Here is a 21471-nt window from a genome sequence, read left to right on the forward strand (position 1 = left end):
GTGTGGTCCGTCGCGGCGGGCGATCGCGGTCGAAGCGCTGTGAGCGTGGAGAGAAAGGCCTCGCGGTTGGCCGTGCCGGCGAGTGCGCACGCCGTACCCTTGACCTAGACCTAGAGCGCGCCCTACTGCGACTCGGCTGCCGGTTCACGCGTTTTGAAGAGGGTTTTGGAGATGGAGAACGGGTGTGGTGGCGCTTCGACGATGGGGTTGTGTCGTGAGCGAAATGTTGGGAACTTTCTCTGGCACGTCGTGGCGCTGGCGACGCTCCTCTGGCTTGGGGGATGCGCTCTCTCGTTTCCCTTGTACGTTCCCTCGACCTCTCCCTATCCCTGTTAGAGTCCTCTGGTCTCCACTGGTCGATATCCTGAGCCCGTCCCATAGAGACAGGAGGGTCATCAGAAGTCGCAAGGTTGCAGCATCAAGTTGGCAGGTCAAATGCCTAGCCGAGCAACACCCTGATGGCAGCCAAACGGTAAGAGTAATGGAACAGAGAAACAGTAGAGGAGGCCGCTGCAACCGTTTCCGAGATACAATCACAGGTGCGCTGCCGTCGAAGTGCTTCTCAAGGGTGCTGTTGTGGCTGCAGCCCAAGTCCGCCCGCCCGCCCCGTCTTTCAAGTTGCCGCTATCGAAGGCGCCAAGAAGCCGCGACAAGCAGCAATGAAAGCCCTCCATTTTGCTTCAACCCAACCTTCCAGCAATGTTCTTTTTTAGCCTGTGTTCTTCCACATTTAGAGCCCGCAGTTCACGACATCTATCTAACATGCAAAAAAGGATACCGCCCATGCAACCAGAAAAAGACACCAGAAGCTGCAGCGCACCCCGTTTGCACGTCCACACGCCATGTGACGGCACAAACCCGGTCATAGCAATTATTTCCTTGTGGCCGGGGAGAGGTCTTAGTCGTCGACTTTGGAAGTCAAGTAGTTCAAGTAGTTGACTCCATCTCCGCTGTTGTAAAGGATCGGTATCGGGCGAGACAGCCGATCATAAAGCGCGAAGACGCAGGTGCTTGTTCTTCAAGGACAACAGCAACCCAGCTGAAGGCGGCGGCGGCGCCAGGGTCCTCAACGTCAACAGCAGCATAAGGCCACTAGTCGGACACGCGACGGAACAGATTGGCGACAATGGTGGATGAACGACAGTAATGTCAAGGCGATGCACGAGGGTTAGTAGATAGCTGAGGCCGCGGGTGCGTCATGGATGGCAGCCCTTTGTACCCTGCCTACCAGCACACAAATCCGACCTTCATCTTCCATCCATTCCGTCCATTCCGTTCATACCTGTGAATTAAGCATGTAGTGAGATGCAAAAGTGCTTGCAATGTTGTTTTGAGCCGCCAGTACAGATGCTTTGTCGGGATAGGGAGCACTGCGGGGACGGGGTGAGGCCTCCTCGCGCACACTCCTGGCCATGCGTCGCTGTCGTCGTTGCCGTCGTCGCCTCATCGCCGTCGTCGTCACGGGACGTCAGTCTAATCCAGAACAAGGCGCCGGCGGTATTGCTGACTATTGCTGGCCGTGTCCGGCGATGCGTCGGATGGGGGAGAGTTGGGTGCAGAAGCGTGGAGAGATGGTGTTGGTTTGCTCCTGTGCACAAGTCCCGCGATCCAATCGCCTTGCAACCCACTAGCGGATGACGAAGAAAGTCCGGACCCTGGGACGCTCCTGATGTCGATAAAAGACGCGGCCTGACTCAACCCGGAAAGAATGCGCCAGAGCAGTAGTAGTCTATCGGCACCTTTTTCTACATAGGTTTCAAAATTTTCACCTGTACCACCCAGCTGAACAAGTAGGATATTGCTCAAATGGAGCCTGACACGTCCAAACCATCGGCATCAGCCATACCAACTCACATGACAAACGGCTCTCCCCTGCGGCTCACCACTGAAGCGCGACATAAGAAGGAGAGGGAAAATCTCTTCAATGCCATAGAAACTTCCAACCGAGGCCGCCAGGTAGTCAACTTCGACGGCCCGACTAGCTATTTCCCCGCCAAAGCGTCTGCGGCAAAGACTGGCGTAAGCGGTATGCACGACAGGAATACAATGACGACCAACGGTGTACACGACGTTGAGGACGAGGCTGAGGATGCCGTTGCACAGACACCGCTTGCGACCAGTCGCGCCCACAGTCCATACAGTGAGAATGACCGTAGACTTGGAGGGGCAAGGGCCTGACTGATGAATGAGTAGCGCAACACCCCACCATTGACTTTGACGGCCTCAGCTGGCCCAGCAAGGGCACACGTGAGAGGAAGGAGGCGACCGAGGAGGAAAAGGCTGCAAACCTTGCCAAGTTGTCAGGCGCGGTGCGCACTATGCTCGAGTGTCTAGGCGAAGACCCCGATCGCGAGGGACTGTTGGATACACCGGAGAGGTACGCAAAGGCGCTACTTTTCTTCACAAAGGGATACGAGGAGAACTTGCGCGACATTGTCAATGGTGCCGTCTTCCACGAGGACCATGACGAATTAGTCATCGTGAGGGACATTGAGATCTTCTCCCTGTGCGAGCACCATCTGGTGCCTTTCACTGGCAAGGTAAGAGCGTCCACTTTAGTGCTGGAATCACCTGGCTAACCCCACTAGATGCACATTGGCTATATCCCCAACCGTCGCGTCATCGGTCTTTCTAAACTCGCCCGCATTGCCGAAATGTTCGCTCGTCGTCTGCAAGTCCAAGAACGCCTCACTAAGCAGGTCGCGCTCGCCCTATCAGAGATGCTCCAGCCCCAAGGCGTCGCCGTTGTCGTCGAATCGAGCCATCTTTGCATGGTCATGCGCGGTGTTCAAAAGACCGGCACTACCACAACTACAAGCTGCATGCTCGGATGCATGCGATCTAGGGATAAGACGCGCCAGGAATTCTTGAACCTCATCAACAGGAACAAGCAGTAGCATCCCAATCTCAATTATTGTATTATGGTTGTACGACTTACGAAAAGGCGTTTTTTGGGTCGGCGTTTGGGGGAGGAGTTCATCATCCTCTCCGGGTGGTTATCACGGAATGATTAGACGCATAAGCCTTTCAACAGGCGTACACGCTCTTCTAGGAAGGAAGGAGCTACGTTTTTATCACTGACATTCGTCTGAATCTGTCGATTAGGGATCTGAAAGGCAGAAAATGACATGGTGTAAGCCTCGGCTGATAGTCAAGCTGAGTATACTTAGCTGTAGTAAAATGTACCAAGTCGACCTCGGTCTTTGAACTGAAACCCCACTCCGCTGTCTTCTGCATCCACGACACTTTAAGTTGGAAGTCCAACAGAGAGGTGGCAGAGGTGCACAGAACGGAGGGAGGAGAGAAGAGTTCCTCCCATGATGATCTTCACATCTCATCATCCAACAACAACCCATCTAAACATACAAATACCCCTCAACCCGTGCCACCCGTCCCCCCAAAAAACGTAGTCAATTCTCTAACATCACCATCCTACATCCTCCTCCCAAACGTAACACCCATCTTCGGCCTCCACTTCGACAGCACCTTCACCATCTTTGTTGTCACAAAACTACACTTTCTATCTATGCGTGGCTTAGTATTCTAAGTCGGGGTTGGATTATCGTTTATCGAGCCTATCACGACTCTCGTGGTGTTGAGTGTTGAGTGACCCCTGGTCAATCACCTGGCATTGAATACAGCTGCAAGACATCGGTTTCTAGACGTGTGAATAATACTACTACGTGATGAAAATTATATAAACACCAGTCTAATCGTTCCAAATCCCTTTCCTAGCTCTTGGTACAACTCACAAGACGGGCATCTGTCAGAAGTGAGTGTTTGAGAAGACGATTAGACAAGCTAAGCCTGACACCAGTCACAGAATCAGTGACATGTCGTATGACCACAACGAGAGACGACGGCTTGGGTTGTTGAGGTGGTGAGCTTACTGCCTGCGAAACTCAATATGCCGTACATCATAGGTACGTGGGCGGTGAGCGCGCAGTGGTCTTTGCGCATGCGGGAAGATGGCTCTATCTGGGTGTCATAAAATACTTGACATACTAGTGTCTGTAGTCGCCAAACACGCCTATTAGCATCATAGGTAAGCACCTAATAGGCGTTTTTGGCGACTATAGTGGCGTTTGTATACCAGTATGTCAAGTATTTTATAACACCTAGATGTCCGCCACCAACACACGGGAGAACTTACAGCATAATGATCAGGGCGGTAACTTATCGAGAATATATTCTTTCTAATAAATTATACGTTGTGTTTTTACACAGGACAGACATAAGCTAGGTTAGAGAATGTAGAGTACTATAGAATAAAAGAGGCAGGTAGAAGAGAAGGCATGTTTACATAATACATCTTACCCAGTCTGTTAAAGTACAATCTACCGACCACCCGGTCATAAAATACTTAACATACTAGTGCAAAAAGGCGACTGTAGTCTCCAGACACGCCTATTTGGCGCTTACCCACACTATCAAGTATTTTACGATACCCAGGTGCGACTATCCAACTCCCAAAGCATCTCTCATTACCCAACCACATGCGTGCTTCCTAGATAATCCTACTTCCGCACAACTCTCATGAGAGGGTCTCCAAATTATGACACGATCTCTATCTTCGGTCTCAACCGCTGACATGACCCCCGAAAATAGTCCGAAAGGTCTTGACCGAGAAGGGTCAACGTACGGAGGTGCTTCGCGCAATTATAGTCTTTCCTCAAGATTGCAGGCAAACTTTGCAGGCGGATTAGGCCTCGGCGTTCGTACTTGTCCATGGCAGAGAGCTCAAGCTCAGTCAAGTTGTAACACCGATCGATTAGGTGGGTAAGAGCGGAATCTGTAAGGTTGAAAGCTCGAAGGATGCCAAGTTGCTTGAGCTGCGGCAGGTCATCAGCAAGGGCGATAGGCAAATTGCTACCCAAAGCTGAGCCATCTCCGATATGCACGATGGTAATGGATGACTTGAATTCGTAGGGTGACGACGCCAGAGTGCGTATGTGTTCGCTGTGTGAGTTAGTGGACTGCAGAGAGGATGAGTCGCCGGAGACTTACTGTGTGACTTGGAAAGTAGGTTCAAACACCACTGTATGGACGTTGGTGTGGCGTTGTGTCCTTTCCCATCGCGATGCCCAGTCTAGGCTGTCATAGAACTTTACAATAGCAAGACGTGGTTGGGTAACCTGGGGACGGTCTTCCTCCTCGCTCCAACCAGAATCTTCCAAGGACGGTTTTCTCTTGAAGTGAGAATCTGCTTCTCTTTTCACTACCACATCGCCCGTATCGTTGCCGTGGGTTGGATCTTCAGTATCAATATCAAGGTCGAGTTTGCTCTTCACAAGTTGACGACCTTGCCCATCGTTGTGAAGAGACACATCGCTCGCAGATAAGTCGAGAGAGTTGTCAGTCATCCCCCAATCTTCTTCTTCCTCTTCGTAGTACCTGTTGTCGCCGCTCTCTAGGAAGCTAAGCCCATCTTCCTCTTTATAGTACCTGTCGTCACCGCTCCCAAGGTCGCTGACTCCATCTTCCTCTTCGTAGCACCTGTCGTCGCCGCTCTCTAGGAAGCTAAGTCCTTCTTCTTTGTAGTACCTGCCGTCAGCGCTCTCCACTTCACTGGTCTCATCTTCGTCGTTGTGATCTCCACACTGACAGCCCCCAACACAACCCTCTCCTTCAGAGAAGTACTCTGACTCCGTGTGTTCCTCTTTGATTCCAGTCATATCCTCATCTTCCATGGAGTCCGGGGTCGCAAGCCTAGCCACCTTTGTCCTTCGCGGAGATGGTTGCATTGACTCCTCCCTTCTGCGTTTTGGGGCTGCTGCCGCCAATCCTCCCGTTGTGACATGGAAAATATTCGTGACATGTCTTCAGCCGGAACATCTCGGGATTCAGCTTCAATTCGAATGGTTTGGCGGACCTTCTCGAGGTCCGACAGCCGACGGAGCTCCGATGAGACTAATATCGCCCAATTTATGCCTCTTTTGGTGGCACAGCGCGGCCTCCTTCCCAAAAGCTGTGCAGCATCTTCGGTGGGGTGATACCGGCCTGTGAAAGCGAGTCCGCGACAGCTTTAGGCACTTTCCTACGAATCTCGATGCGAAGATTTGGTCGTTTCCGTAATATCGCCTTGATGTCTACCATGTTGAGCGGTTGGTTTACCAGGCTTATCAACTCGAGCTCCTGCCATTTGTGCCGGTTAATCCGCGCGTTTAAATCGGCAATGAAAGTGCCCTTCACTCCCCCTTCCTGATCAGATCCAGCATCGATCGTGACACATCTTACATCAGGACAGTATGCCAAGATGAACCTTATAGATTTATCCGATAGCATTGGGGCGTTCAAGAACTTGACTTCTTGTAATTTCCTGTTCCGGACGGCCAAAATTTCAATTTCATGGTCACGGATAGATATAGGTTCAAGGCCGCAAACGACGACTCCACGCAGCGAATCCGCCTTATACAGTAGTGAGGACTTCATTCGAATACTTCTCGTCAGTAACTTCTTCCCACGATCATAATGATTACATCGGAGCCTACTCTGAGAACTGTACGCATCCCACATAGAAAGACGTAACACGTCCTTCGAGTTTGTTTTCCTCGTAGTACCAATCGCCCTCCTCAATACAAAATATGGTATCTGCGCTATCGAGAACGGATCGTCGGGACATTGTGCTCGTCCACAAGGCTTTTGGAGAGTGTGGAAGAGTTGTGAGAAGCAGGACGGGGCCACTCGTCGTTTCTTGTACGTTAGTCGCTCAGCTCAGCTCACAGCTTGCAGAGGTTTGCTTTTTTTTTTGCAGAAAATGATGTCAGTGGTGACAGTGGAGTTTATCAAGAATCTTGGTTGCGATGGACTCTGATAAGCATAAGCGTTCATCTCGGCAAGTTGTCGAAGGAGTTGCCCCTCTTTAATACCCCGTACGTGACGTTCCTCGGTGGGCCTGCCCCTGCGCAAGGGCCTCATGAACCGGTACGTTCGTCCGTGATATTCGCGTATCATGTGAACAGCGATCATACAGAATTTCGCCGAAAATAGTTGCGACTCCAATTGCCATGGTGTCTGCCATTCCGATATGGAGTCTTCTGGAATTGCCGAGAGCAAAGAAACTTCTACATGTGACACAAAAAACCAGCACTGGAAACCACATGTGCATCAAGGGTACATGCGTACAAGATAGGTACAACAGTAGACACGAGGAATGTAAATTGCTGCTCAAATACCGACAGTAACTCAACGCAGACCAGCGCCTTAAGCACGTGCTTGCCCCTTTCATGAGCGTCAGCCTTCACAGTATACGCTTTCTCGCATCGAAACAATGTAGGATTTAGTAAAGCGAACTACTAGACGTGATATTCACGATGGATAAAAGAGAAACGAACGGGATGAACCGAAACCACGTGAAAAAAGGTCACGTATCGTGGATATGCACCACCCACATACTCATCCTAGCCACGCCAACGTCTTTCACATCGAACACTTCTCATTCCAAACACGAACAGACACATTCAGAGGTACACAAAGCAAAAGTTTTCAGAATCGACGGTGGACAATACTCTCTTTCTCATCAATCGAACTACAACAAATTAATCTACCACAAGAACAACCTTGGAACTTTTATCCCTCCACATCCTCAACCTCAAAAATGCTCTTCCTCTCTCTACTTTCCTCCCTCTCCCTCCACCACCCCACAAGATCATAAAGCCCAACATCACCCCCCTCACACTGACACGAACATAGAATTCCCCTCGTGGTGCTCATGTCCGTGGCTGTGTCCATTGCCTGCGCTCTCATTGTGCACTGTAGTCCCCGTCGAGGACACGATCCTCGATATATGACTCTTGCGCGCTCCCCCGCCACCCCCAGACGCCGCGGCACTAGCATGATAAACCGAACTCGCATTTTCCTCAAACCGCTCCATTTCACGGCACTTCTCCTCGTACTTGGCTATGTACTCGTCGCGCTCGCGGTCGGCGGCGTAGCGGGCCGAGATGGCGCGTTCCTTTTGCTCGCGGGCTTCGTTGAGAAGGGTGCGTAGGGAGGTGATTTCGAATTCGAACTCCGCAGAGGAGTCCTCGTAGGTTGTAATTGTTTCGGTTATCTCCTCGTATTTGTGCTTCCAGGCGTTGAGGTCGGAATGCGCGCGGTCGCGGGCGTACTTTAGGTTGCTGATTTCGGCTTCGAAAAGGGCGAGCTTCTCCATCAAAGAGGCGATTTCGGCGGTTAGGTGGCCGTGCTTGCCACGGGAATCGTCGCCTTCGCGGTGGAGCACCTTGTTGCGCTCAGTGAGGGTGACGATTTCTGTCTTGATCTCCGTGATGGTGAGCTCGGAGCGGCGGAGAGATTCCTCAAGGACGTTGATGCGACGGTGGCCATCTTCGACCTTACGCTGCTCGTCGTGGAGATCTTGCTTGATTTGGTCGCGCTCGATGACGATTAGGCGGTGGTCTTCGCGGGATCGGTCCATGGACTCTCGGAGCTCAGTGCGCTCCATCTCCACGTCGCGGAGCTTGTCCTTGAGGGAAACAACCTCGCGCTTGATGTGGTCGTGCTTGAGGGTCAGATCGTCGCAGCGAGCATCAGCCTCTTCCCATCCAGTGGCCTTGGCCTTGACTTCGCGGCGAAGGTTCTCAATAGTAATGGAGAAATCATCGCGCTCGGTCTCGACGATGCGGACAGTCTCCTTGAGCTTGTGAAGCTCCCGTTGCACACGGTCGTGGCGCTCGGTAAGCTCAGTGAACTCCCGCGACGTCTCATCAGCCCTGGACCTCAGACGCTTGAGTTCGTCATGTAGACGATCCTTCTCATGAAGGTGCTCATCCCTCTCAATCTCAAAGACCTTGATGCGATCGCTAAGAGTGAGAACTTCTTTGCGAGTAGACTCAAACTTTGACGAAGTCTCTGTGTACTTGCTCTTGAGTTCAGTGTGCTCGCGAAGCAAGTTTCGGAGCTCGGTATGGTGTCTGTCTGCGTCCAGGCGAGCGGAATCGCGCTCGTCCTCGCACATCTTCAACCTGGCGAATGTTGCCTCCAACTCAGTCTTCGTCCTTTCGCGGTCGGTATGCGTCAGGGATACTGAGGTGTGGAGCTCATGAAGCTCATGACGAACGCTTTGCAAGTCGCGGTCGCGATCAGCAAGCTTCTTCTTGTGCTCGGCAACCGCGGTCATGGCGGTAGTGAGCTCAAGAATGAGCTTCTCTACTTGCCTCTTCCGCTCGCCATGCTCGTGGCCATGGTGAGAGTGCTCAGCATCCTTGCGCTGAAACTCCTCAGTCACTTCCTCAACAGTGACCAATAGCTCGTCTCTCTCGCGAAGAAGACTGTCGCGCTCGGCCATCATGCGAGCCCATGACTCCTTCAGTGAAGCAGCTTCACGTGCTGCAGAAGACATTGTGTCGACAAAAGCAAACAGCTTGCCCTCAGCTTGTGATGTGAGCTCCATAGACATTGTGTTGCGGTGCGATTGCAGGAATGAACTCGAGCGACGTGACAGTGAGCTGGTCTGACGGGTCGACCGGCGACCAAGTGATGAGTTGTGAGAGGAACCATGTGCATGAGAGACACCGCCGGCTTGGGATCCAAAAGAGAATGACCGGTTCCGTGTGGGGGAGGATGGTTCGGAAAACACATCACGGTCGATTCCACCCAACCCACTCGCCTTGAGCTTCATGATGGTAAGTTTCTCAGGCGTAATGTCAGGAGTGGTTTCAAAAGTGTCCGTCATGATTGCGGTAAATATAAGAGATGGATATGGGAAAGATGGATGAACTGAATTGAAAATGAAAGTACAAGAAGTAGAAGACGATACTTATGTATATTCATACCGTAGAAACCATCAGCCAGCCACAGGGTTGAGGACTAGGCTGTCTAGCGCATTCCATGTAGCACACGGTCAATTACAATAAGCATGGTCAGCTCGTCCCGCACATGAACGGGTTGTGGCTTGCTGCATTGCCAGAGATATTTACTTTTATGACGCAACGACGCCAGGGTGTCTTGCGAACTGGAGGTGGCATCCCAGCTGCCGTCGACCCAGCCTCGCCGTAGGTGGAAAGGTGCATGCAGCAACTCGCGAAGCGCAGTTGTTAAGTGGAGCGCATGTTAGTAGCGACGTCGGCGACTTGAAAGGTGGGGAAAGTGTATGGACTCCTCAGCTCGTAGAGCATCGCTCATGCGCTTACGAAGGATCGCGTGCGGAGTCGCCATATTAACTGGCGATCCCAAGTAACGCCAGCCAAGTCTAGTCTGGTGGGCCGCATGTGTGAATAGTTGATGCCAAGCGCGGGTAGATCAACTAGGGCTCAGTATCGCGATGCAGTGCAGATCAAATGTGGGCGACGGACCGCCCAGCAGCCATGTTCTCTGGGTTGATCGGCCGTCGCTAGCATGCCCGCTTGCTTCTTTGAGCTACACGGTGACGCACTTGCAGTTGCTTGGAGCCTAAAACAGAATTAATGTTTTATACCTAGGTGTGCCCGGCAAGGCCGCCAGCCAATCACCACATACGGACGCGCATCGGGTCGCTATACGGCCATCGACCATTTCGGAGGCGACCGAGAGATAGATAGAAACGGGGACGAATCGTACACAACCCCTGTAAGGCAATCGTAGTGACGGAACGGCTCTGATAAGCATGGCTGGGGACGAGAATATTGCATAATGCCCCGACTGGGATGCTAGTAGTCGGCTTGACATACGGCATAGATCACAGACAGCGTCCGAGGAGCCGACAACTAGCGTGTGGTTTCGTAGTTTTCAAACGTCATTTTGCTGAGAAAAGCAAATGACGTGTTGAATTGCTGGCAGTAATCATAGTCGGCTCGTGAGTCGGCTCGTGTTGCGCCTCAAACATGTTAGTGTCCTACGGAGGTATAATGCTTGACTGAGACAGGAACCGTATCGACTAGTACGTGTAGGTTGCTTTTTAGTGTGCTTTTTGTCTGGCTTTTACAGTTTTTATTGAATGGGGAAAAAGTCGCGGGAAAACGAACGTACGCACGGACCGCCTAAGCACCAGATTACGAGCAGACCAAATTCTGATTGATTTATACATCTGGTAAACTAAGCCAATGCCATGTAATGAAGGACGGATGCTAGTGAGCAGGCTATACCGATATGGCGGTCAACTATATATACAAATGAAGTGATAGTTGATGAAAGCGAGATGTACTAAGCTAGTTTTGCCACGTTGAGCAGAAGAGAGGTCTTGTGAACAACTTGTCTAGCCGAAGATGAAGGGAGCAGACGGCCCTGAAGTCTCATAGACAGCGTTTTCTTTGTCCTCGCCGGACTGAGCATCTTCTTGGCTGCTTTGCTCGAAAATAGAAGTACCCTGTATGCTACCATCTGGCTGTACCTCTTGTAGAGGTCCGTCGCCCTCAACAGACATATTCTCATCGATGGCATCAGATAGTTCCTGTTCTTGCTCTTCGAGTTGGTCAGATTGAGCAACTGCAACCTCGTCTTCTTCTTCGTACTCATCTTGTGCATCGTCTTGCTGGCCATCCGCATCATTACCAGCGCCTTCGCCAAGCTCTTCCCTATCTTCCACATCTTCGTACTCCTCTCGGTCCTGCTCTGAAGAGACCAGGCCACCCTCATGACCTTCGTCGTCCGCCGCATCGCTAGTAGGCTCCAGGTCGGTTTCAGGAAGTCCGTCGATATCGTCTTGTGCTTCTTCTTGGTCCTCACCATCCTCGTCACCCTCATTTTCAACAGGCGATTCGTCAGACAAGTCGGCTGTCATCAGCTCATGGAGAAACTGATCGACCTGAGCAATGTATTTGTCGGGAATCTGGCGCACAGTGTGGCCACGCATCTTACGTGGGGCCAAGGGCCTAGTGGGCTTTTTGATACCTGCGTCCAAAGCCTTACGTCCAACATCCTTCTTAGGGGGAGCGGCTTTGGCTGCCTTCTTAGGAGGGCGACCTCTCCTGGCCGGCTGGGGAGTAGGCTGTTCCTCGATGATCTTCTTAGCTGGAGGCAGACGTGTGCGCAACTTGGATTGCATGCGTGGGTCTTGACGAGGTGGAGCAGCGGCAGCCTTGGTAGGTTTGGAGCGAGGCGATGTCCGCTTTCCCACACGCGAATCAGTCACTCTATTGAGATCCGGAGCTGCTGCTTTTGCTGGACGGCCGCGCTTTGGTGTGATAGGAGCATCCTCTTGAGCAGCCGCTTCTTTGCGGGGGCGTCCACGCTTCTTGGGGACAGGCGCTTCTTCTTCAGCTTCGGCAGACTCTGCCTCCTTGGTCTTTCCATTGGCCTTCTTTGGTACATCTTCTTCGGCTTCAGGCTTAGACGCATGTAGAGATGGGCGACCGCGTTTCTTGGGCTGAGGCGCGTCCTCGATCTCAGCTTCAGGCTCGTTTGCTTTCGCCTTGGGGGGTCGACCGCGCTTCTTCGGCGGCTCGATAGCAACGTCCACGGTATCTGACTTCGCTGGGCGACCTCGCTTTGGTGTCGCTTCTGCTGCGCTCGCCTTGCGCCCGGTTCCGCGCAACGCGTTGCGGGCTTTGGGTGCCATTGTTGTGATGTTTCTGCTGTTCTAGTGTTTCGCGACAGGCAATTGGATATTGGAACGCGTAAATGTAATGCAGCGAAAGAAATTGGTTTGAGACGCGACTTGATTGTTTGTGGTAGGAACTGCGGAGGGTCGGAACGTCACAATGTAGTCAGCACGTCAGGCGTGCGCAGCCACGATCGGCCCTCTCACCCCAACTGCGGGTCGCGTGAAACTCTTTTACCTGAAATAAAGTTGGACTATCATCAGCTTTACCTGTCGTAAACATGAGAAGAACCGCAGTAACCACATCGCATCACCAAACGATAAGCCATGAATACTAGATCACGATGTTCGCAATATGAACATACTCTAGTGTCTAGTTCTCCCGATCCTACCATCAAGACGGCCACTATCCAATACCTTCGAAAACCCCTTTGGTTCTGTGAACCTTGACATTCGATTTTCAATTCTCATTGCGGAAACAAAGCTTCTTGTCGCGAATCTCAACCACATGTTCCTATTTCACCGTCATCCACAATATTAATTTCCATTCTCGACGCAGCATATTTAACATCATTCATTACCTCCTCCATACTTCGGTAACGATAGTTTAAGGCAACAGTCAATGCCGAATTCAATCTTGCGTCTTCAAAATGGTCAGGTCATGGTTGGTATGACGACGACGTTGCAAAGTTGTTGCTCATGAGAGGTTTGACAAACACAACCCAGTGGTATCTGAGAGAAGAATTCTGTTAGAGCGAATATGCTCAAAAAAAAGCACATACTGACAGGTCTTCCTTCACGCATCGATGTACCCATTCTCCAGCCAAGGTATCATCACCGACGGTACCGTGGAAGATGAGTTTACCTTCTATCCAGGGAAAATGTAGATACGCGCCATCTTCCTCGCTTCACTTCATATCGTGTCCAGATGGGTAGGGATCATAAGGTGGAGCACGCTCTCTTCTGTTCTCTGTTCCTTGGGAAGATTCCATCGTCGTTGCAATCATTGTCGATTTCCGGTGCGGCGGCGCAGATGAAAACAGTGATTGCGAAAGACAAGTCTGACCGTAGTCAAACCAGCCTTTGCAGAATTTTCTGTAGAATCGGATCGTGAATGGGCGAAGGTGAGATCTGAGAGAACTTGTACGTCCCGGCCTTGCTCTTGGGTCGGGGAAGTCGTCATAGTATTTTATCAATACATGCTCTTACCATCTTTGCGTGGGAGGACAACTCCATGTTCAAATAATCGCACTAAAATTGCCAGGAGTATTTGAGTTCCCTACTCGATTTTGCTGGACTGGAATATGCTCTTCGGGAAACGAAAGAACAAGTTCTCAAGGCGGACGTGGTGCTGGTAATTCCGATGATAGGAATGAGTCCACGTCTACGGCGGGGAGGGGGCGGAGGTTTCGTAAAGAAGATCAATGTTACAGTGGCAAAGATGTCTTCAATGCGAAAATATGAAGTTATTGAGAAGCAGCATGTACGGGCGAACAGTATAGGCATAAGATCCCTAGATTCAACACCCTGTACTAGGCTGCCTGCTGCCTGCGATAAGTGGTTATTAAGAGTCGTCTCCATCACGAAAAGATACCACATTTAACCAAACTCCCTCTAAAACTCCCGGCCACCATGCACTCCCGTCAGAAATACCACGTTCCTCGTAACCCCGCCCCTAAGTTCAGAAGGGTAAAGGCGTCATGCACTTCCAGGGCCCTAAGCGAAACCTGCAAGTACCCCACCCCACACCCACCCTCCCTCACCCTCACGCACAAATCCTATTTCTAACAACATATACCAACTCATTATTTAATCTTCCATCAATCACGTGAATAACCATTCATCAGCATCGGTGGTTTAGTGGTAAAATTAGCCGTTGCCATCCGTATAGGACAGTTTCGGCTAGCCCCGGGTTCGGTAAGCTTGCACTCCACCATTGTCCATTCGATTCAGCATCCTAACAATTATTCAGATTCCCGGCCGATGCAATCCATCACTCAGATTCTTTTTTTGCTGCTGCGGAGACGTTAAGCATTGACATATAAACAGCTACTCACTAAACCTTTTTTGTATTCGAGGTGTTGTAGAAGCACTTTAGTTTTTTGTACATCTTGTTAAGAATAGATCTGTCGGTAAAATTCCCTCGAGGTTATTATCTCCCTCAACTTCGTATCCCTTGCCAGACAGGAAAGTCATCACGGCAGTTTGAACTTCCTCTGCTGAGTTATATCTAACGCCCTAGCATTTGTTCCCTAGTTCGCGCATACACTTTCTCTCCAGCGGCAGCCATTCTGTGTGCACCATACCAGCGATCTCTTGTGTAGATATGTCTTTCAATTGCTCTTCAGGCCAAGTGCAGTTCGTGAGCTGAAGAATCGCACATCCAAACTAGAACATATCTGTTTGCTTGGTCACATCACGAATGGTATTTCCGGGAGCAAACCACTATCTAGTGGCATAATGATAACATTTGATAAGCCGGTGATCCCTTGACCGACTCCGAAACCCAGCGTTTATGAAGTCAACTGGAGAAAGAGTAAGTTCGGAAAAGAGCGAGCATTGATCTGGCTCTCCAAAGATTATCATCTCGTTAATTCGCATCTTCGGAATCGTCGGACAGGTGGGTAGGGTTCATGGACAAACATTACTGAGTCTCATTCTAGCTCTGTAGCCTCAATTCAACCTAGACTAGAGCTAGATTCTAGGTGTCTTGTAGGTACAGGTTCTGGCCATTTTGTTGTGGTTGGAGATGAACGATTTCGAAGCGGGTTCGTGCTGATTCTAGAAGGTATTGCGTGCTGCTATCACCTTCTTCCACACGATACATTGTTCTTGTCGCTGCCCGTTATGACGCAGTAGCATGTTGGAGAGTCTTTCACGTCTCTCCCTCAATGCAATTACGCCCATAGCTCACCACGCCTTTCCACGCACTATCATCGGTCTGAAATATTACATCTGTAACATGTTCAGTGAAGTGAGGAATTACATAGATCACCCTGCTGCCTGTGTGCAGTATTTCATTCACCGAATTGTTTGCCACGCCTCCTACTACTCTCTTCCAGAATTGCAGAGAACCTCACCTCTCCATCATAACTAGACCGAACTACGACCCTCTCCTTCAACCCACCACAACAAAGATGGATTACAACCCAATTTCATACACAACAACCGAGAAACCCAATGAAGCATCTTCCATTGCTTCCGACACAAAAAGGCCACAATACGATCTATCGCAGCACGTCCCACAACCTCCACACCCCAACGAATCCCCTGTCGACGCGCCCCTCGCACCAACACCATCCAGCCCATCAGCAACCCAAATTTTCGGAAACCAACAAATTACACCTCTCCTATACCTTGACCATTCAATACTGGCTTCCCTACATCAACACCACCACCTACTATCCAACCTACCGCCTGCCCTCAGAGAAAAATTAGCCTTGCAACACTATCGCGACGACAAACCTACTCATCCAAGTGACAGCCAACCTGGAATTAACGTGTGGCGCTGCTCACACTTAGAGTGCCGTCATGTCAACGAATCACTAGTGACGCGAGCATGGGAACACAACCAAAAGGGTATCGTGTGGTACCGGGATAAATGTAAAATGTGTCATAAGTCGGCGACGCGTTATGCACAATTTCTGCAGGTCAAGCTGATTCCGAGTGCGGAGGAGGAGAGGGGTGGGGAGAAAGAGGAGGAGGAGAAGCTTGATCGTATGGCGGTAGAGGTCGTAAATAATTATCTTAAAGCGGTGAAAGAAGAGAGGAAGCGTAGGGCGGGAGAGCAAGAGCTGAAGGATAAGGCGGGTGTGGAGGCAGAGGAGCGTGCAGATAAGGTTGGCGGTGGAAGAATGGGTACGAAGATTTGGACAAGGATGATATCGTATAGGTGTATGGGGATTTGGATATGCCGGGGATTGGCTACCATGAGAGAGATGGGGGCTTGGAAGATGATGATTTTGACTGGGTGTAGACATGTGTGGCGTGGTAGGGTGTCGAGCAGGGCTGTTTGCGACCAGTCTTGACTTAGGTTACATGATTCTTATCAAGCAAGAGGGGCTAGACTGAGATCTCAAATTCAAGATACTTCAGTTCATCATCACATGCTGGTGAGAATTGTTTTTGAACTACAAGAAACCCACTAGAACTAGCTATCCCAAACTCTTCCCGCACTGCATCAACACTTGCAAAATTGGCTCAAACTACCCTTTGGAGAACATTATCGCTTTCACGATAACGCATGCCCCGTATTTGTTTGGCGCGCCTCTTTCACGGTCTCGGCAACGACCAAAACACATGCTTCACTGTAACTGGACAGCACCTCCCCGCACTAATCCTGTCCGTAACCGCGCAACTAGATAGCCTCTATCTTACCCAATAGAAAGGAACATCAACATCTCAGCACACCCAAACACCGCACACATTACATCGCACACCTACCATCCCATGCGCCAACAGCAACAATGTCGCACCACCAAAACGAAGCACCAATCGACAAACGAGTCTTACAACACCACCAATCCGAAATCCCCACCAACCAACACGCCACCCTACACCACCACCCCCTCATCGAAGTAAATCACGCAAAGTTTATCCGAGTACTCGTGTGGCGCTGCTCCCACTCAGACTGCGCCCACGACAACCTATCGCTGATGAAAGATAAAGACTGCAACTGTGGATGGTATGAGGCGCTGGTTGGGGGAGAACTCGATGGATCTGGCATCGAATGCATGTGTGAATGCGATGGGTTGGTGACGATTTGGAAAGAGGATTTGTGCGTCTTGTGTTGGAGGCCGGCGGGGTTGAGGTGTCTTGTTGTTGATATTAAGCTTTTTGGGGAGGTTAGGATTATTGAGAGGGAGAGGGGGGATGAGTCAGACGAGGATAAGGATCAGGAGGAGGAGAGGGAAGAGAAGGAGAGAAAAGATGAGCAGAAGAGAAAGGAGGATGTGGACGAGAGTGAGGAAAAGCAGAGGAAGAAGCGCAAGGGAGATAGGGAGCTAGAAGGGCCTATAACCAAGATTCCGCGTATGGAAGAAGACGAAGGCATAGCACATTCCAGGCAAAGTAACGAGGACATTGACTTGTGGATATGGAATCAGGACTACCAGATATGGTACAGGGCTAGGTCAAGGGCATGAAAACTACATCGCATGAAAAATGTAGAAGTAAGAAGGAAGCAAGCGGATTTCATTTCATCGATTGATTCATATTATGTCTGGTGCACTTTAACTAGGCGGCACTTGTCGCTGAGCTTCATTGCACTAAACTACCAATCAAACTGCATTTCCTCCATCGCCCACCTCTTTGTCATGGTGTCATTCACAAACGGTCCTAGACTGGGAGGTACATCTTCTGGCCGCGTTCCCCAGGCGCTCTCCTGGGGTCCTAGCGTCAATTCCAACACGTCACCTTCGAGGAAGAAGCTATGCTGCAGCCAGTTCCTAGTATAAGGCACGCCATTGAGTGTCGCAGACTGGATGTAGATGTTCTTGTAGCTTGCGTCGAAGTTGATGTTTCGAATAATGGATGTTTTGCCTGTCTGGCCGTTCTTGATGGAGATGCTCTCGAAGAATGGTGGAATGATGAAGTAAACATCTTGGCCTGCGTTCGGGAAGAAGCCCATCATTACGAAGGCTTCAAATGAGCCCATTGCGCCACTGTCGTCATTTCCTGGAATACCTTCGACCGTGTCGTTGAACAACGAGGGAATGTACTGGTGGGCGCGTTCTGCAGAGAGAGCTGGACGGCCGGCATAGTGGTATAGGAAGACGTTGAGGAAGGCCTGTTCATCGCCAATATACAAGATGCCAGATTCGTGGAGCCAGTTCATGCGAGCTACGAAGCGATCACGGCCCCCAAGTGTTTGGATGAGAGTAGCCATGTCACCAGGAGCAAAGAACGTGTACAACCAAACTGGTCCCTCGTATGTCTCCCCTCCGGCGGGGTTCAAGTAGCAGCCGGTGAAATTAAGTAACGGCGAGCAATAGATAGGGTCTTGATAACCCCATGTGCCGTTCATATAGCGCGGTTGAAGGAAGCCTTCGAAACCGACATCAGTACCGTTCAAAGTGCTGCGCTGATCGGCCTTGAACATGTTCTTCCAGTTTCCAGATCGAGTGAGGTACTTTTGATAGTCAGCTTGATTGCCGAGTTCGCGGGCTAGCAAGGCAATGGTGAAGTCGTTGTAAGCGTATTCTACAGTACGCGATACAGAGCGTGTTTCTGTTCCTACGCCTTCAACGTCTAGGTTGTCAGTTGGGATGTAGCCCAGGGATTTCCAAGCTGCGAGACCGCCGCGACCTAGTAGCGTGTTAGTATTGAGATAGGGAATTCTGAGTCATTGTAACCATACCTTCAACATCCCAGTTCGGCGGCTCAACCTCTGCATCCTTCACCACAGCCTCGTACGCCAAAGCCCAGTCGATGCCAGCGGTGATGTTCTTCAGATATGCGTCGGTGATGACAATATCTGCATTAGACCCTCCCTGCGTGAAACCCTTGCAGAAACTCATGCGACAGTCCGGAAGCCATCCCTCGTGACGATATATGTCCAATAGACTCCTTATCATCAATGACTGGCTGAGTGGATCGAGTATCGTTATCAGAGGATGGATGCTTCTGAAACTATCCCAGATGCAGTAGAAAGAGTCGTAGTATGGTTCGTCAGACTTCCAAAACGGATTCTCGTCAGTGTAGTCTTGCGGGCTGATCATTGAGCGGTATACACCACTCCAAAACGCTTTCAGGAAGACCTCATCGATGCCGCCGTCCTGCACTGTGATGACATCGAGCTTGGCTCGCCATACAGATTCTGCGGCTGCGACCACTTCGTCGAACTTTCCCAAGGGTATCTCGGCTTCGGCGTTGCTACAGGCTTGCGCTTCGCTGACGAAGCTCATACCCACTCGCGCAATGATCTGGTTGCCCTGGGAAGGCTTTTCGAATTGTACCCAGCCACCAGCGGGTCGGTTATCTTTTGCTTGTCGCGCATCGCTCAAGGAAATCTTCAAGCTCGTTGCCTTGGCAGTGGCTCGGGTGTTGGACCATACGCCGGCATCCTTGACTTTGGCGCCATTGAAGTCAAGACAGAAGTATGATTGATATGAACCGATTCCGAACGATGGTGCAAAGAGCCCGCCACCTGTTATGCGACCTGTGTCGGGATATACGGTGATGTTTCCGTCATTCCTGGAGTTTGGTAAATCTGTGAGCTCAACCAAGATATGTGGGTTCAGCGTCGTGTTCGCGGTAGTGGGTGTGTCAGGGAATGTCATGCGGTACAAAGCAGTCTTGTTCGTCGCAGTCATTTCCGTTCTGATGTTGTTAACCAGCGTGATATCAAAGTACCCAGGTTTGGCGTGCACGCTTCCTGGTATACGATATACTGCTCGGTCTTGTTTTGGATAGACACACGCATTGATATCTCCGTTCGGACACCCAGCCTGCGCGAAGATGGGGAAATTGCCGAGGGATGGTGAGCCACCAGTACCAGAATCGTGCATATGGGAATATCCATAGATGGGTTCGGAATCATTCGAAGAGAAACCTCCTTGGTTCTCTCCTATCACATCGGGACCGGCTTTGGCCATGCCTGGAGAATTGTTAATTACCCTCCACGCATCGTCCGGCGAAAATTACTTACCAAATGGCAATGTTGCACCCGGAAACACATGGCCTACGTGTAATTAGTTTGTTGTGAACAATGCTTCTCTTGAATTCCACAAACCTCCATTGACCGTTCCAATGAGGGGATTAACATAGTCGAACCCGGATTTTGCTTGCGGCTGTGAGGAACCATACTGTGAGCTCACAGACGTTATGAATAACCATAATGATGCCGCGGACGCAGTACTGATTGAGAATACACCCATCATTGAACACAAAGTAAGTGGTAAGCAATTGGGAGACGCGCTGGCTCATCAGTGCCGATGCATCCCCGCGACTATTTATCCTTCCATTCCATGCTGCTTGGCAGTGACGCGAGGCCACCGATGGTCCACCACGACGGTACCTGCCACCCAAGTGCGCGGATTCTGTCGGACGGGAGCATGTGCATTATGTCCGAAGGCAATCGCCTGACATTACAAGGTTCACATTGCGGCTTTGCATGCACGTAACATCATGTACAGCCAAGTACGGTGGCTGCGGGGTACATACATCAACCGTAGATCCATGCTGTTCTAGCAGTGATAATCAACATCCGGCTGGTAGTCTAGACCACATACGGGGCTCCTCTGCACAAAGTTATGGGTTGGGGTAGCAGTCGGGGTAGGTGGAGTTCTGGCTCGTAATGTAACCTCGGCGTATTGCAATGCAAGATGGGCATATACAAAGCTTTGTAAACAGTGTCTACATAGACTGAGGAACAAACCACAGCATGTTCTTGAAATTGCATCGAATTGATGAGGTTTATAGAACAAGACATTCGCATGTCAAACATATCGATGTGGCGCCTGAGCCTGCAGAGGCGACGTCATCGCAAGCCACTAACCACTTTAGGCGTAAACAGGGCACCATCTCCGCAAATCTGTCTAACCCCAACAACTCAACCACTCCGTACCGTCCGGTACATTTCGAGTTACTCGCTGACCGCTGATGCGCATCATACAGGGCGCATACAATTCCCCCTGATGATCTCCATAAGGCAAGATAGCCGCAAGACTAGCTAGGTAGAAAATCAGGCTCACTTAAGCGCGGAAACTGGACATTTCCAATCCGTGGTTATGATGACTTCGTTCCGAACTACCGTCCGCGTGACCTGGCTCTGGGTCAGTTCTAGGCGCATGCTCTTGGCACGCTTATCTGTGCTACACCATAGCAGCACTTCTCAGTATCGATTTCGCGGCTATGCGGCATCTGCGCAGCCTCGTCAGGCTGACGGGCCCGGATGGCAAAGTCACGCGGCTAATGGAAGGATTCCGTAACGCCCTGGTGGTTTTCTAGCCAATCCTACATAACCAGAGGCTCGGTTACATGTCTAGAGATGGTAAAGACCAAGCTTCATATAC

General features: G+C 50.7%; 8 protein-coding genes across 8 annotated transcripts; 3 read left to right on the forward strand and 5 right to left on the reverse strand.

The window, feature by feature from the left end:
* Nucleotides 1-1806: 1806 nt before the first annotated feature.
* PtrM4_132220 (uncharacterized protein) lies at nucleotides 1807-2579 on the forward strand (the record flags this gene model as incomplete). The annotated part of the gene is made up of 2 exons (XM_001941226.2): nucleotides 1807-2140; nucleotides 2194-2579. 2 exons carry the CDS (start codon nucleotides 1807-1809, stop codon nucleotides 2577-2579), a joined length of 720 nt encoding a protein of 239 aa, XP_001941261.2.
* Nucleotides 2580-2588: 9 nt separating this feature from the next.
* Nucleotides 2589-2897, forward strand: PtrM4_132230 (uncharacterized protein; the record flags this gene model as incomplete). Its single annotated transcript, XM_066109068.1, has 1 exon — nucleotides 2589-2897. The coding sequence occupies one exon, from the start codon at nucleotides 2589-2591 to the stop codon at nucleotides 2895-2897; it is 309 nt and encodes a 102-aa protein (XP_065961060.1).
* A 1682-nt stretch (nucleotides 2898-4579) lies between these two features.
* On the reverse strand, nucleotides 4580-5690 carry PtrM4_132240 (uncharacterized protein; the record flags this gene model as incomplete). The annotated part of the gene is made up of 3 exons (XM_066109069.1): nucleotides 4580-4586; nucleotides 4723-4959; nucleotides 5008-5690. The coding sequence occupies 3 exons, from the start codon at nucleotides 5688-5690 to the stop codon at nucleotides 4580-4582; spliced, it is 927 nt and encodes a 308-aa protein (XP_065961061.1).
* A 235-nt stretch (nucleotides 5691-5925) lies between these two features.
* PtrM4_132250 (uncharacterized protein) lies at nucleotides 5926-6622 on the reverse strand (the record flags this gene model as incomplete). The annotated part of the gene is made up of 2 exons (XM_001941228.2): nucleotides 5926-6439; nucleotides 6492-6622. The coding sequence occupies 2 exons, from the start codon at nucleotides 6620-6622 to the stop codon at nucleotides 5926-5928; spliced, it is 645 nt and encodes a 214-aa protein (XP_001941263.2).
* Nucleotides 6623-7672: 1050 nt separating this feature from the next.
* PtrM4_132260 (HOOK multi-domain protein) lies at nucleotides 7673-9676 on the reverse strand (the record flags this gene model as incomplete). Its single annotated transcript, XM_001941229.1, has 1 exon — nucleotides 7673-9676. One exon carries the CDS (start codon nucleotides 9674-9676, stop codon nucleotides 7673-7675), a length of 2004 nt encoding a protein of 667 aa, XP_001941264.1.
* Nucleotides 9677-11173: 1497 nt separating this feature from the next.
* Nucleotides 11174-12475, reverse strand: PtrM4_132270 (MIP-T3 multi-domain protein; the record flags this gene model as incomplete). Its single annotated transcript, XM_001941230.1, has 1 exon — nucleotides 11174-12475. The coding sequence occupies one exon, from the start codon at nucleotides 12473-12475 to the stop codon at nucleotides 11174-11176; it is 1302 nt and encodes a 433-aa protein (XP_001941265.1).
* A 4448-nt stretch (nucleotides 12476-16923) lies between these two features.
* PtrM4_132280 (HSP90 multi-domain protein) lies at nucleotides 16924-17601 on the forward strand (the record flags this gene model as incomplete). Its single annotated transcript, XM_001941232.1, has 1 exon — nucleotides 16924-17601. One exon carries the CDS (start codon nucleotides 16924-16926, stop codon nucleotides 17599-17601), a length of 678 nt encoding a protein of 225 aa, XP_001941267.1.
* A 128-nt stretch (nucleotides 17602-17729) lies between these two features.
* On the reverse strand, nucleotides 17730-20334 carry PtrM4_132290 (glycoside hydrolase family 92 protein; the record flags this gene model as incomplete). Its single annotated transcript, XM_001941233.1, has 4 exons — nucleotides 17730-18763; nucleotides 18816-20054; nucleotides 20106-20138; nucleotides 20190-20334. The coding sequence occupies 4 exons, from the start codon at nucleotides 20332-20334 to the stop codon at nucleotides 17730-17732; spliced, it is 2451 nt and encodes an 816-aa protein (XP_001941268.1).
* Nucleotides 20335-21471: the final 1137 nt, after the last annotated feature.

This window comes from Pyrenophora tritici-repentis, chromosome 7, assembly GCF_003171515.1.
Source record: "Pyrenophora tritici-repentis strain M4 chromosome 7, whole genome shotgun sequence".
Lineage (NCBI taxonomy): Eukaryota > Fungi > Ascomycota > Dothideomycetes > Pleosporales > Pleosporaceae > Pyrenophora > Pyrenophora tritici-repentis.